At 39.8% G+C, this 15,560-nt stretch overlaps 1 protein-coding gene across 1 annotated transcript in view; it reads left to right on the top strand.

The window, feature by feature from the left end:
• The first annotated feature begins 690 nt into the window (after positions 1 to 690).
• The window catches only part of LOC138826693 (contactin-associated protein-like 4), a 231,888-nt gene continuing 217,018 nt past the window's right edge, over positions 691 to 15,560 (top strand). The window contains exon 1 of the mRNA XM_070021932.1: positions 691 to 1,023. Coding sequence (XP_069878033.1) covers positions 939 to 1,023 — 85 coding nt within the window. The 5' untranslated portion in view covers positions 691 to 938. The remainder of the gene's footprint in view (positions 1,024 to 15,560) is intronic.

Here is a 15,560-nt window from a genome sequence, read left to right as displayed (position 1 = left end):
ATCTGCTAACCACGAGTGTCAGCTGTGTTTCCCTTGTGAGGAATTCCATCATAAAACCCTAGCTGCCAGAGAAGCTAGAAGAGAATAGTTTTATAGAAACAGGAAAAAAAACCCCACCAAAACCCCCTCCCTAACAAGAGCAAATATTTTCTTCCAGGACAATTTACCAGTGCTGCTGAATTCTCTCTGTCTTGTTTTGTGCCTTTGTTTTCGAGCCTAAAGCAACTTACCTGAGCCTGCTGTGCAGGGAGGGGGTAGCCAGGGCAAGAGAGAAGCAAGACCTCCCGGAAAATCAGGAGACGCTGCTGCCTTGCCTTGCCTTCCAGCAGGGGAGAAGAAGGGTTAAGGATTATTGGAGAAAGAAGAGGAGGGGAAGGCAGGGGAGGAGAGGAGGGGAGGAAGCCCCTGAGCAGGCCTGGAGCAGGAGGCAGCTTCGGGTCCAGCTTTCATCCCCCGCAGCTCAGCGGCTGAGCTCCCAGCTTCTGCACCCGCTGCCTTTGCTGCCTTTGCTGCTGCTGCTGCTGCCTTTGCTGCTGCTGCTGCTGCTGCTGTGTGTTTGCTGGACCAATGGATGTCAATTTCGGGGCTAGCTGCGGGAGGAGTGGGCGTGGCTTGGGCCCTGTGGAGGCTTGTTAAAGATGCTGGGTGCTTGTCAGTGAGGAGCCAGAGCAGAGAAGAGAGAGGAGAGAGAAGAGAGAGACTAGAGAGAAGAGAGAGAGAGGGGGGAGGAGAGGAGAGAGAGAGAGAGGGAGGAGGGAAGGAGAGAAGAGAGAGGTAAAGAGGGAGGGACTAGAGGGGATCTCACACACACACACACACACACACACCCCTAGAGACACTGAAGACCCAGTGTGAGCTGGAAAGGGCGACTGAGAACAGACTCCAGCATTTGGGGGAGCCACTCAGATCCCTTTTGGGGAGGCTCAGTCGCTGTGGACATGGGGTCTGTCACCGGAGCCCTCCTCCGGTTGCTACTTTTGTTATGGACTCAGAGCTGGGACAGAGCAGAGGCTGGGAATTCGTGTGAGTATCACAGCAGATGATTGAGAACTTGCAGGGGGGCATGGGAGGGGGCTGTCCCCGGGAAAAACTTTGATTCTGTTGTTGTTATTGTTTTTTTTCCCTAACCATCATCATTTGCCAGTAGTATGGATGCAAAGCTTCTTGCTAGAGATGAAATGTTACTCACACATTGGTGTGTGTGTGTGTGTGTGTGTGTGTGTTTTCCAATGTGACTGGATTTGCAGTTGTCTTTTTCTGTGGGTCTGGGCAAAATATGCCAAGTGTTATCTTTCTTTCTGTCTAGGAGCACAATGTGACTCTCTCTTGTCTTTGAATATTCATTGGGAATGCTCAAGTTCTAGTAAAACATTAAAATTAGCATCTTAACCAGGGACTTGCCTGTGAATGTCTTCATTTGCTTCCTTTCTTGTAGGATTACTGAATTTGATTGGAATGTATGCTGCATTAGCTTAGATTTCTGAAGTTTGCAATGTGGCAGGCCAGGAGCTGCTGCTCGATTCAGATGATTTCAGGCTAATAACCGAGGCATGCTGCAGACGTCACGAGCAGGCTGAGCTGCTGGAGACAGATCTCTGGCATCAAGAGCCCTGTCCTCAAAGCCTGGAGAAGCACTTTGAATACTCTAGAAGAGGGGCAGGTCCCTGTAGCAGATCTGAAGGAAAGACATCCAGGTTGATTTATTCCATAGCAGTATTCTTTCAGGGTTGAATTTTTGATCTCATGAATTTGCTTGTGATTGAATCATTCTGAGTTCATGGATTCAGAGAATATTGGTTAGCATCTGATGTCCAATTTCAAGTATCTCTCCAAATAACTCGAGAGGCTCCTTTGGGTGATAGACAAAGTTTTAAAAGTTCTATCTGGCTTTCATTGTCTAAATGAAAGAATCCCACCCTTCCTCGTCTCCCCCTCCACAGTGAATAATAAACAATCTGGGCAAATTAAACTTTTTATTTCATCGTCAGGTTCCAAAGCAGAAGCGTGTCTGCATTTCATAAGAACAGCTCTGGTGTCCGATTGGGCCTCAATTTATATGGCTGCTGGATGGGCCAGATTTTAGTTTTAGGAGAAGGAAGCAGGAACTAAATAAACATTGGCTAGGGAGCCTTAGTTTTAAGTTAGGTGAAAGGGCTCTTCCGTGGGAAGAATTTTATACTCACCGTGACAGGCTAAATGCCTGTTCTCACTGCGTGACTGCGGTGGTGTGTTGTGGGTTCATTCGTAGGAGTTCATTTAACTTCAGGGTGTCTCTATAATCTATTCTTCTTCAAGGAGAGAACTTCACTCCAGGGCCATTTGAAATTGGATATGTGGCAATCCTGGAAGTCAGTTGAAATGCGCCTAACTTTTCCTACACCAAACCTTGCGCTGCTGCTAAAATGGTATCAAATGACCAGCGCTGCAGCAAAACAAACCAACAAGCAACACCAAACAACAACAAACGCAGCCATACACATGCAAAGTTTCTCCTTTTTGTAGCCAAGGCGTTAAGTATTACCTCTCCCAGCAGCTGAAGTTCAGCTGAGAAGGAAGCACTAGAGGTCACTGTAGCGATGTGAAGCGAATTGCCAGGAGTGTCCTTCCTTTGCAAGCGACTTCATTCACACCGGCCTAGCGGTGTCTCTTTTAACACACGGTGCATCGCCAGGCTGCATATATTGATGAATTGAGTGACATGTTGTTTGTGCTTATTTATTTTCTGGAAGTCCCATGGAAAATGTATCACTCAGTTCTCCATTGAATAGCTTTTTTTTTCTAGTCATGTATCTTCATGGCCAAGGAAAAGGGGAGCTGCTCAAATTTGAGTTTTGTATACTATTCATACCTCTCTGGTTCTGGCTGTGTCTCTCACACTTGGCATTTTCATTCTTCTTCTATTCATCCAGCTTTAATTTGTTTCGAGGAGGTTGTTCAATGCATTCAGAAACCTTGGATATACTTAGCAAACCTATAGACTTAAAAAAAAAATGATCAGGAGTCTTTAAACATTCAAGGTAGAGTTCTTGGGTGGGCATACGTTTTAAGAGTTGGCCGGTTCTTCAAGGATCAAAAAAAAAATGTCATTAAGTGACTGTTGTTAAGAAATGTTGCATTTAGTAGTTTCTTGTGAATGTGTTGACAAGGATTTGCAGCTGGAGATTTAGAAGGGACTGTTTCAGTTCCTAATTTTTATTTTGTTCCTCAATGCTTAGGAAATATTTACTCTTTAGAAGGATAAAGTTCTGCTTGTCAATAGAGAGTGTGTCACGTGTTTTGTGCTTTTTCTTTTTGAAGAGCAATTATAAATGTTTATGAGCAAGGCTGGTAAATGCAAGAGGATGAGCATTTTAACATAAGCATTTTAATGTGTTACAATAATATAATAACCCAATAATCCCCCAGAGGAGACTATATATTAATACAAAGTGAATTGATGTCGAATACCAATATTAAACTCAGGAAGAACTGAATATAAACAAGGAAAATCAAAGGCCTGACTCTCAGGTGAATACAAAGACCCTTTTCTCTTTATTTACCACTCATTTTTAAGAAGGGACTCTGCCATCCACTGAGTTGCCCTTGGCTACCAGTTTTTCAGAGGATTGCAAACCTGACAGTAGATGTACTTTGATTTGAACATGAATTGATCCAATTAATCAGCTGAGACAAACTTCACATTAGTCACAATCTATAAACACACACACACATGCGCGCACATATGTGTGTCTGTGTTACATAGGCACATAAATATGTGCCAACTACCAGACCTGTGTGTTTGAATGTGCCCTGATCAGAGCATATGTCTTAAGATGATTTGTGTTGAATGGTCCCTCTTTGCCCTTAGTGTCCCATTTGACATTTCAAGAGCAGTGAACTAGCACCGAAGTGGTTTTTTAAAAAAATTTATTCCTCCTTCTTCTTTCTTCTCTCTGTCCCAGTCAAAATGAGTTTATTAGTTAAAGATCGAGGGATCTAGGGAAAAATCCTTGTAGAAGGCTTGCTCTTTGAGGAGCTATGCCATGTCTTGCTAGCTTCTTCTTTTCCAGTGAAGAGACATCCTCTAAAATGGGAAGACATTTCTTGACTTGATGCTGCTTCTTAAGGACGTAGGGTGGTGATTATGAAGCTATGGACAAGGCAGGTCTGCTCTCCACAATGGTGAGGGTGAGGCTGGCCAGAGCTTGGCTTTTGGGTTTGCTCTTGGAGCTCACAGGATGGAGGGCATGCCGAGTCTTAATTAATGCCCACTAAGTGGCGTACCAATGCCTTTAATTAAATGTTAGTTTCTCACTGTGTCCTTCATTTTCTATAATGGATCTAAAGAACATATCTGACATCTACCCCAGGATACCAAAGCATAGGATAATATCAGTAATAAATGAAAGTAACTGCTGGAGTAGGTGGATACCTGGGTGTAGAGCCTTCCATGATAAACACTCCATCTTGTATTCCTTTCTAGAAGCTTCTTTTGTGTCTTTTCTCTCCCTCAAATGTACTTCAGTTATGGAGCAAAAAAGCTAGAATATGGTAGTAGTGTCATGATCATAAAACCCTGTAAGGTGACACCGAGTGGCTGGCTTTTGATGTAAATATGGTTTGGGACGTGACTCATGGGTGTAGAGCAATGGTTCCATGCATCTCCTCACTGATGGAATCCATCTTTTCTGAGAAAGTTGTTCTATCACTTTGGGATAATCTAGCCCATAAACTAACAATCAGACACCATTTCCACATGATTCTTGGTATGATGTTGATTTCTTAAAGTGGTAAGCATTATCACTGACTTCTGAATTAGTCTCCCAATTCATATCACATATAAACAATCTCTTGATACAGTCTGTCTATGCTTATATCAAGATTAAGTTGGGTTTTTAAAAATGAAAATAGATTGATAGACTTGTGTAGCATTAATTTCAAGATAATGCATTTAGATCATGGGGAAAGTATGTCTCATAAGCCCAATCTGGCTTGGTACCTCTTTTTGTTGGGTTATAAACTAGGAATGGTTCTTAACAGCTTTAGCTGAAAAAAATTGGACAGGAAACCTAATTCTTCATGACATAAAATAATGATGTGAAATTCACATTTTTGCCACCCATCTTATTCATAGAACTTGACAATAAGCAAAATTTGCACTTAAATATTATTTTTTACAAAAAGGTATTGTTAACATTTTGTTTCTATTCTTGTTAGATAAATACCTATATAATATTCTTTTTGTCTGGTTCTTTTATAGACAAGTTCATTGACCTCTGAGTTAAATCATATGTAATACAATACAGTAGAATGACAAGGCAAAGGAGTGTATAACTTATACTACCATGATAAAATTTTGTCTTCATTATTTAGCATGTACCTATACCCCTGTAAAGCTATGGAATTGAAGGTAATAGTAATATTTCCAGAACTAGTAATGGAAAAAACCTTCAACTTGTCATCTCCCTTATGTATTTTTTTCCCTAATGACTTTATTGTTCAAAAATCTTATTTCAGTGGACACACATTATTTGTCAGGTTGTAGAATGTTGGTTGCCAGAAGGCTTGTTTCATGTCACTAATCCTATTAAGCTACAGTGTCAAAGAAAGTATGTAAGTGATTATATCTTAGATATTAGAGTGAAAATTCTGCTTAACTTTATATTGTCACGACTGCAAAATATTCTACCTCACACCAATCAGAAACAAATTTGGAATCAAATTGGTTCTAAGACAGAAGGTTCTTGTTTGAAAAGGGTTCTTATTTCTATGATTTTTAAAGTAGCACTTTCCAAAAAGTACTGAAATTGGCAAGCTTTCTAGAACAAATTAAAAAATAGATTTTCATTTAAGCACAACCCAGTGAGAATTCACAATAATTAAGCAAGTGCTTTTTACTTTCTCATGCCAGTATAATTAATTTGTATGTAAATGTCTTGTTCATTTGGAATTGTACTTACTTTTGATTTCTAAGAACTGATCACTGGCTTCATTTTATTTACACTACACTATTTACAGCATCTTGAAAAGTGATTTAAAATATGATAGAGCATATTTTTTTCATCATTTTGATAGTATTATCATTAAGTAGTTTCAGTTTAACTTGTTAGTTTATGGGTACAATGCACCTTGACTGGTGTCAACCCTTTCCTCCTTCTCCCCCATTTCTCCCAACCGCATCCAGCCCCTCAATTTTAAAGTTCCTTTTTCACATATATGGAGTATACTTCTTTATCTGTGCTGCCAATGTAGGAAAAAGCATTTCAGTTTACCATACTGAGTTGTCAAAAATTAATAGCCGCATTGCTCTATAAACGTTCAACTTCATCCTCCACCCCCCATTTTGTACAGATGACACATGCAAGGTTTCATCTCAGTGAGCTTCACTGCAGAACTGTATTCTCTAAATAACTGTCAATAATTCAGCGTCCCGGAAATTCCACTGGAATTCAAAGTAAATGGATATTAAAAATATTTTTCATATAAATATTATTCATAAATAAATATCAATACTTATTGAAGAAGTATATGTTACCTATGTACATATTGTTAGGAGAATATATATAAATATCACATATTATATATATATAGCCTAGTCCTCAGTTCCTACCCCAAATATCATCTATATATGCACTCACAAGTGTGCACATATGCTCACACACACAGTAATAATTTTCTCTTAGTAACTCAGTTCCCTTAAAGATCATTTTTCAATTTAACTTCTTCCTTTTGCTCTGTCATCTATTGATGGACAGATTTTCAAAGGCAACCAAGTCTGGAAGCAGATTAGCTAGATAAACAATAGATAGATGATAGCTGTCCAATAACTATTATTCAAAATATTTACTTTGAAAAATGAACTTTTAATGGTTCTACTCTAAATGAAGATTTCTGAGTCTTATCAAAGCCCTAATATCCTGATCATACTTCACCTAGGGACAGCCTCATGGAACCTACTGGAACTGAACTTAGTCTGTGTATCAGGAAAATGGATCTGTGAGTCTGACCATTGGGCCTCCTATGGTGAACAGGGCTGGTAATATTACCCAGCTTTTGATTTGCTGGTGCATTAAAATATCCATCTGACTTAGCCGTACAAAGACCCATTTTTCTCCAGTTGAGACTATGTTTAGAATTCACATCTCTTTTATCTCATATGAATCAATATTGGGCACTACCTGTTGTCAACTAATGAATTATTTGACCTTTTAGTTTGCCAATTAGTTCTACATAATCTAAGAAATCCTTCACTCTTCGTTTTGTAAAACCTTTTCCTTTCCTTATTATTGATTACAACTTCACAGAATAGTCCAGCCCCTGAAAATAGTAAGAAAAATACGAAAAATGTACCTAACATTGTTATATAAAGACTGGCATCCATGGTCGTATCAGTAGCTGACTAGTTCTAGTAAATATTCTGATTTTTAATCTGATTTTTTTTCCAGTGGCTTTGTATTTTAGTGATTGGTTCAATTGGTTGTTTTCTCCCATTTTTACTGATTTGAGAATTTTGGCCTCACTAACTTGTTTATTTATCCAGAATCATTGCTGTTTTTCAAGTTAAGTAGTCTGATAGTAAAAGGTTGGCCCATCATACAGTATGTGCTTCAAAAAGAGGTTTTTTTTTTTTTTTTAAATGAATTAACCACCTTGATGAGGTAGAATGAACCATATTGTGTGTTTGTGATGGTGTGAATTCAGAAAATATGCATGATTATTTTAATGGAAATTTTAATACAAAACTTTTAGAAATACTCGTTACCATACAGGTTTTCCACAGCACATCGCGAATGATCATGTTGAATGCTTGGTCGGACTTCATTCACTTTAAGAAGGAAAATCTCAGAAAGAAATAAAATAAATGCTATTGTTTCTGAAAGTCTGTGTTCTCCCCACAGTACCATTGCTGACTGAATCCAGGGCCTTGCTCATGCTAGGCAAGCTCTCTACCGCTAAAGTATTTGGAGCTATATTCCTAGCCCTTTGAAAGTCTTTCTTGGGAAAAACCGACTCTCCAAATGAATGAGATATTCTAAATGAGTTCATCTGCCTTTAAGATGAACATTTTATTTTAAAAGATTGGAGTTTCTTTAAAAAAAAGTTTAAAAATGTCTTGAGAAAGAACAATCTACCCATAGTTCTAAGTTCCTATAAATTACACTTCCACAGAAGATAGAGGTCATGAAGAGGGGATGCCACTGGATGGTCGTCCTCACTGTTTTGGTATTACATTTCAACATTTAAATTTCTTCAATGAGTTCTAAGGCTATGGCTGGGTGACTGTGTGCTTCCACTAGTTATCCATAGTTTATATATCTCCATCTATGTTATCTATAACATAAATATATAACATATATATATGTTTAATGTATGTGATTATATTTATTTGACTTCCATAACTGGCTTTCCTTATTTTCAATCTATTTAATTTTAGACTTTCCAGAATGCTATTTGGTCCACAGGCTGGCACTCTACGAGTTGAGCCACACCTCTACTTCTGGCTTTCTGGTGGTTAATTAAAGATAAAAATCTCATGGATTTCCTGCCTAGGCTGTCTTAGAACTGTGATCTTTGGAGCTGAATAGCTCCTGACTAGCTACAATTACACGTGTGGACCACCAACGTCTGGCTTCAGGTGACTTTTGAGTCAGTTTTTGCCCACATGTCTTTCACTAAGGCATGCACATACTCAAAAATAGAGTGTTGTTATAGTGTGTGTAATCGTAAAGCATGCACAATGCAAAATCCATGACGTGTTCCCATTAGTGCGTGGCAGTTAGAAGAGAAAGCGTACATGCTGTGGAATCCCTCCTCCCTGCCCCTGCAATAAATGTTTTCATCATGGTTCATGGCAAAAATGGTACTCTGGCAATAAAATGGGGACACAGCATAACAGGAGGTAAAATTGAGCCTGTTTATGTTACAGTTAATGAGTCATTCCAATGTAATAATTGGAAAAGTGAGTGAAGCCTGCACATACTTGACATTTTGAGTAGTTCAAAAATTAGGAACTATAAAAAATTTTTAATGCCATAAGTACTTAATAGAGTAGTGATAAAATTTATCTCTTAAGGTTTTTTTTTAAATTACCAAGGGAAAATGGTATGATGTGTATCATAGCTAGAGTGCTAATTACTTTTTTTTTATTAAGTACTTCTCATTATGTAGCCGTGCTTTAGAATAAGATAGAATGTAAATCATAAAAGACATATTTGTTTCTGTTACTATTTTCTCTCCTCCCCCACTACTGGTAGTTATGGTGCTTGCAAATAGGGTTATAGGTTGATATTTGTTCAGAAGCAGTATGTAAATACACAGAGTCACTTCTCTTCCTAAATCATGGTTATTGTAGACATTTTAGGCCAACGATAACCTGTAATTTTATTACTTGACTTACACTGCAGTTATAATACACACAAACTTTTAAAAACTGCCCTTTAAAATAAGGACACCAATACTCTTCTCTGGGAATTAGATAAACCTCAGACTTGGTGGTAGCCAGGATGGATGACCTTGGCCAGACATTTGATTGTCTTGGCCAATGAAAGATCTTCTCATTTTCCCATCATTATAAGCCAGTTACTTACCAGAAAAATAGAGAGTTTTCCTGGATAGCATGAGAAAGTGAAATTTCTAGGCTACTTTGCTCTAAATGACTGCATATCTTTCTTTTGTTCGTTCGTTCGTTCGGTCATTCGTTCGTTCGTTCGTTCCTTCCTTCCTTCCTTCCTTCCTTCCTTCCTTCCTTCCTTCTTTCTCTATATCTGTCTATGTATCATCATCTACTTATTATCTATCATGTATCTGTCTATCACTTACCTAACTAATCTTCTTCCAGACTTGGTTGTCTTTTAAAATCTGTCAATCAATAGATGGCACAGCAAAAGGAAGAAGTTAAATTGAAAATTGCCTTGAAGGGAACTGAGTTGCTGAGAGAAAATTATTACTGTGTGTGTGCGTGATCATGTGTGTGCACATATAGAAGAGGATATTTGGGGTAGAAACTGAGGAATGGGCTATATATAATATATATATAATATTTATATCTATGTCCTCTAACAATATATACATATATCTCATGTACATACATTTATTGTTAGGGGAATTGGGAGGCATTGCTCTTGGTGGTACATTTCAAAGGAAGTAGTATTGGTTTAGAGAAGGTTTGCTTTTTATTTTGCTTTCCACATCAGAATCACTTCCAGTACAGTTTTCCAACAGTTCGTGGAGCTAGGTAAGTTTTTCTCTGATGTGAAAATTGTACAGTGTGTATATGTGTTCACACATCATCAGATGTCTCATAAGCACATACAATTTAATTTATATAACTAACGAAAGACCACACCTGAATAACAAAACAATCCTCCCCCCTCCGCCCCGCAATGTGTAGGATTAAAACATGAGCAGGATGACTACTTTAGGAACCCAAAGTTTACATTCACCCCAAACATAAAAAACAATATTGCCCCCATGCTGTCTCAGAGTTCTTTATTTTCTCTGACAACAGCAGGGTCATGAACCTTTGCAAGAACTTCTCATCAATTCCTGAATGCTGAAGGTTAGAAATGGCAGGATAGATTTTGGCTCTAAAGCCTGAAGGCAAATGGAAGCATAATTTAGCTCTCAAAACACAACGTGGTAAAACGATACTGGTACCAAGAGAAAGTCACAATGAACGAAGTTTAACATTTCTCACATCATTCACTTTTATCTCTCAATTTTGGCTGATTTGAAACAAACAACAACCACAACAAAAAGAGAACCTATCTCCAAGGCAGGGAACTGCATGAATGCTTGCTGATCCTCATAATTAAGGATTTATAATACATATTTACATTTGCCATGTTTTAGATGTTTAGGACTTAATTAAAAGAACATTGCTAAAATAAAAGCAATTCTGTCTAAATTGGTGGTGAGGGAATTCTGGGCAAGGTTATAAAGCTACTCAATTAGGTCCTTTTGTTTCATGCTGTGTATGATCTCTTTGCTTATTTGAAGTGTCACATTGTAGCACTGTAGACTGTATTATATAGTATTATATAGTTTGGGTAAGAAAACTTTCATGCGCCTCTAAAGCATCATAACCTCACTTCTTAAGTGTCATAAGATGGAGTCATTTTCCTTTTAAAAACAAAATATTGAGACAACTTGGTAGACAGAGGCAGGCTACATTTAAGAAAGCACAGACCACTTTCTGAAGATAACCTTTGGTTTCTTAAATCCATAGCACCCTTGACCACAAAACAGCAAATGCTGAAATGAAACATTTCATAATCAAATACAGCGTCTATTAAAGGAATGGCAGAAAAGCAGGCTAATAAAAGTGTGGCGTAGGATATTTGGTATACTAAAAGTCAAATTATGCTTGCAATCATTTGCTCTGCTTAACATGTAAAACTGAGACTAAATTCCTTTCCTTCCTTCCTTTTTCTTTTTTACTGGCTTACCTTGTAAATGATCATATTCATTTCTTTTGGAAGCTCTGCTTGTCCATGGTATGGTATGGCTTTATATAAATGTGTGTGTGTGTGTGTGTGTGTGTGTGTGTAATTGCAACATGAAATAGATTAGCATGAAGGCGGTAAGTGTTGTTGTGTCATTAATCATGGATGCATTCTCTAGAGAAGATGCCAGAAAGTTCTCTGTTTTTCTGAGTGAGCAAAATCAAACCTCCTGTGATCATTTCTGTCTTTCGTTTTCCTGGAGCTGGGGAGGAGCTGGCTGTGACATCTGCCATGCCAGCCAGTGCCAGGCTTGATTTGGCTGATAGGGCTGGTGAGGCAGCTGGTCCTTCTTCCTGTCCTCACTGGGCCTTGCGATTTCCTTTCCTTCCTCTCCGTGTCACGCAACCGTATCTGCCACTGCCTACACCTCTCAGCGTATTCTTTAGATGAGCCTGACATAATGCACCGGTAGATTTAATCAATGTGCAGGTTGTTATGATGATTATTTAAAACTAGTTACGTCTCACAGATAAATCTCAGCACTATGTTTTTTCAATGTGAAGTTCAGGCTCAGGAGCATAGCAATAAGCGGTCTTCTTACCCGCCTGGCCCTTGCCTACCTTTCTATTCTGTCTGAGTCCCACTGGTTTCTCTGCTGGAAAATCGGGCTCTGGTTCTAGCTCCCTCTCTTGGTCTTTACTGTGTGGTTGTCTTTGCCAGGATCACCCGCATTCGGTGTCCCCCAAGCTCCCCTGGGAAGCCGAACACAGCCTCCCTGCCTTCCTCCATACACAGTAGACCCAGCCCCACTTCTGTGCTCAACCTGATCCTGCTCAGATCTTTATAAAACTCTTCACTCTTTGGAAAGCAAAGCTATTTTTTTTCCCAACAAAAGATACATGGAAGGTTTATATTTTGCTTTCCAATTGCCACGCCAGTATCAGGAAAGATGGGCCCATCACATTGGAAGAGGATGCGGTATGTTCACTATTAAACAAGTCACTTTTATTTAGCTGACCATTCTTTTGTGTTTCCCTTTTAAAAGTAGGACTCTGGCTGGGTGCTGGTGGCTCACACCTGTCATCCTAGCTACTCAGGAGGATCACGGTTCAAAGCCAGCCCTGGCAAGAAAGTCCTTGAGACTCTGATCTCTAATGAACCACCAGAAAACCTGAAGTGGCACTGTGGCTCAAGTGGTAAAGCACTTGCCTTGAGCTGAAGAGCTCAGGGATAGTGTCCAAACCTAGAGTTCAAGCCCCATGACCAACAACAACAACAACAAAAGTATGACTCTGAATTTTTCTGTATTATATGTCATTTGGCTAGGTTGGGCAATTGATTCTGTCCTGTCATAATTTGTTCGAAGGCATGTTGGCTGATCTATTTTTATATAGTCTTTTGCTCTCTCTTCCCCTATACCACATCTTTTTTATTTCCCCCAACACCTCATTATTTATTTATTTGTTTGTTTATTTATTAGAGCTGAGGACCGAATACAGGGCCTTGGATTTGCCAGCCAACCATTCTTCCACTGAGCTAAACTCCCAACACCTCATCTTTTTGATTTATGACAAAAGTTTGATCAGTCACTAGATTAAACTTCTTTTTTTTCTGGTACTGGGTCTTGAACCCGGCGCCTTGCACTCTTACTTCTCTCCCTAGTTGTTTTCGCCCAAGGCTAGATTCAACTACTTGAGCCACATCTTCACTTCCAGCTTTTTGCTGCTTAATTGGAAGCAGAAGTCCCATAGATTTTCCTGCCCCAGCAGGCTATGGACCACAATCCTCAGATTTTAGCCTCCTGAGTCACTAGCTGGGATTGCAGACATGTACCACCCATACCCAGGTATCTTGAACCATTTGAAATTGAGGACTCCAAATTGAATGGATGGGAAAACAGCAAAAAAACAAAAACAAAAATGAAAACACCGGGGCTGGGAAGGTGGCTCAGTGGTAGAGCGCTTGCCTTGCATGCGTGAGGCCCTGGGTTCGATTCCCCAGCACCACATAAGCAAAAAGAAAAAAAATGAAAACACCGTTATCATAAGATAAAGAGAAGACAAATCTGTCCCCTTCCACGTCGGTTGTGTGTGCTGCCATCTTGGTAGCGCCACCATGTTGCTTGTGCTTTCCGGTATAGACTTGGTACACAAAGCACTTGCCACAATTTCAATGCCTGCATCCACCTTCAATCTCAGCTTCTCTGAACTGACTTATTTTACATTTTCAGGTTGGGAAAACCTTTCTCCTTTATGGAGAGTGCAAAAAAAGAACTCCTCCTCTCTCCTCAACCCCTCCCCCATTGTTAACTTCATCGAAGGTGTCCTTGCACCTTACTAGCTGCCACTTTGTCTACAAACATCCACAAGTCATTTTGTTTCATGGCTTTGGGTGATATAGATAGATAGATAGATAGATAGATACATAGATAGATAGATAGATAGATAGAGATAGAGATAGAGATGAGCCTTCATGAAAAATTTTTTTTGGATCTGAACTTTTTATTTCCCACTTTTATTTGCCCACATGTTCTTCGGTTATAATTTTTCTTATTAAAACCCCACCGCTTTTCTTTTTAGATTGCCTCCCATGTTTCTTCCCCCTGTGGCACACATTTGTGGCTTTTATGGCTGGAATTAGAGTTCCGAAATTTGCACACCTGCCGACATGTGCTGACATCAGTGATGACAAATCCTCCTCTTACGTTGTGCTCTGTGGAATGTGGGTGGTGGTGGAGGGTCGGTTTCTTCATTACCATCTTGCTTGAACCTGTGAGACAGCGGGTATTAAGGATTCTCTTTTACAAACCAGGAGACTAAAATCTGGAAGGAGCTGCCAAAGCGACCCAGAGAGGAAGAACCAAGAGCAGGGGTCTTGGGACTCAGCCTCGAGTACTGTGAATCCACAACGTGTTCCAGTGGAAGCGACTCAGCTGGAAGTACTTGCTACACAGGCCTACCTGACTGACACTGGTGTCCAAAGGGAGTCTGTCCCTGAATATAGGGCAGGGGGAGAGTTTGTGGAGGGCAGAAACAAAACTGGCCTAGTACCCTGCCAGGTATTTTGTAACCTGTAGAAAGGAGTTGGATTTTTGGGTGTGTGTGTGTGGAATGGGTGTGGGGTGGAAATTTGGGCTATTTGAACCCCTGTGCTAGGACTTGTTGTCTCAGGAAAGAATTTAGAGGAAATCAATTAACTGATTGTGATGGGTACTACTATTGTTTCCACTCCCCACGCCCGCTACTCTCCTGCCCTGTGATCTGTACCAGTGTTCTCTAGCACCCTCTACCCAAGAGTCTCCGATATCCTTTGGAGATGTGTGTGGCCAGGATTCCCCCGCCCCCACACACCATGCCTTTCTATCATTTCACAATAGTTTTATGTCTTTGAAGCAAGTAATTTCCTTTGAGCACATTATTCTCTTTCAAATAACTCATCCCCAGAGCCTAAGAGATTCATAGGATGATAATTTACTGCCCTTTGTTAAAAATCATCTCTATGTATTGCCAACATTCCCATAGAAACTCTCACAAGTCTTGTTTTATCCCCTTCAAATTACTTCCTCCTTTATGATACTGACTGGTGCCTGCTCTCCCCCCCACCCTCACCACCCCTCCCCAAAAGTTGATCATGACGTTTATTTTTCTTTGCCACTTTCCTACTTCCTACGCCATCAACCTCAGAGTTTACATCTATGTCTCTTTCGTTCCTGGGGATACATTTTATGCCCCAAATCAAACCAGATCAAACAAATCAATCATCATCATTCCAAATAACTTTTCATAAGTCCATTTAAAATTTGTCGAAGCCAAAATGTATCCCAGGCCCTCCACTCTGGGGCAGGTGTTGCCCATCTATTATTGAACGTCATCCAGCCTTTCCAGTGAGCATCTCCCGTGGCTCAATAGTCTTTATATTTGTCTCTTTATAAAGGGTTCATAATAGCTCATCAGATGCTTATGCTCTTATTTGAACATTCCTCTATTTTGAACCAGTTGGCTGTACATCGATTTCTTCTGTGAATTCCCTCAGTCTAACCCCGTATCTTCTTCTAGTAGGTACACGGCTCCCTTAGGAGTCTGGTGATTTTCTGCCATTTACAAACGTCAGTGTCACCCATGGTTCAAGGTCATTGCT

Source organism: Dipodomys merriami, unplaced genomic scaffold (genome assembly GCF_024711535.1).
Source record: "Dipodomys merriami isolate MVZ:Mamm:240054 unplaced genomic scaffold, mDipMer1.0.p SCAF_148, whole genome shotgun sequence".
Lineage (NCBI taxonomy): Eukaryota > Metazoa > Chordata > Mammalia > Rodentia > Heteromyidae > Dipodomys > Dipodomys merriami.
Note: the sequence above shows the minus strand (reverse complement) of the source record. Positions and strands in the feature narration are given on the sequence as shown.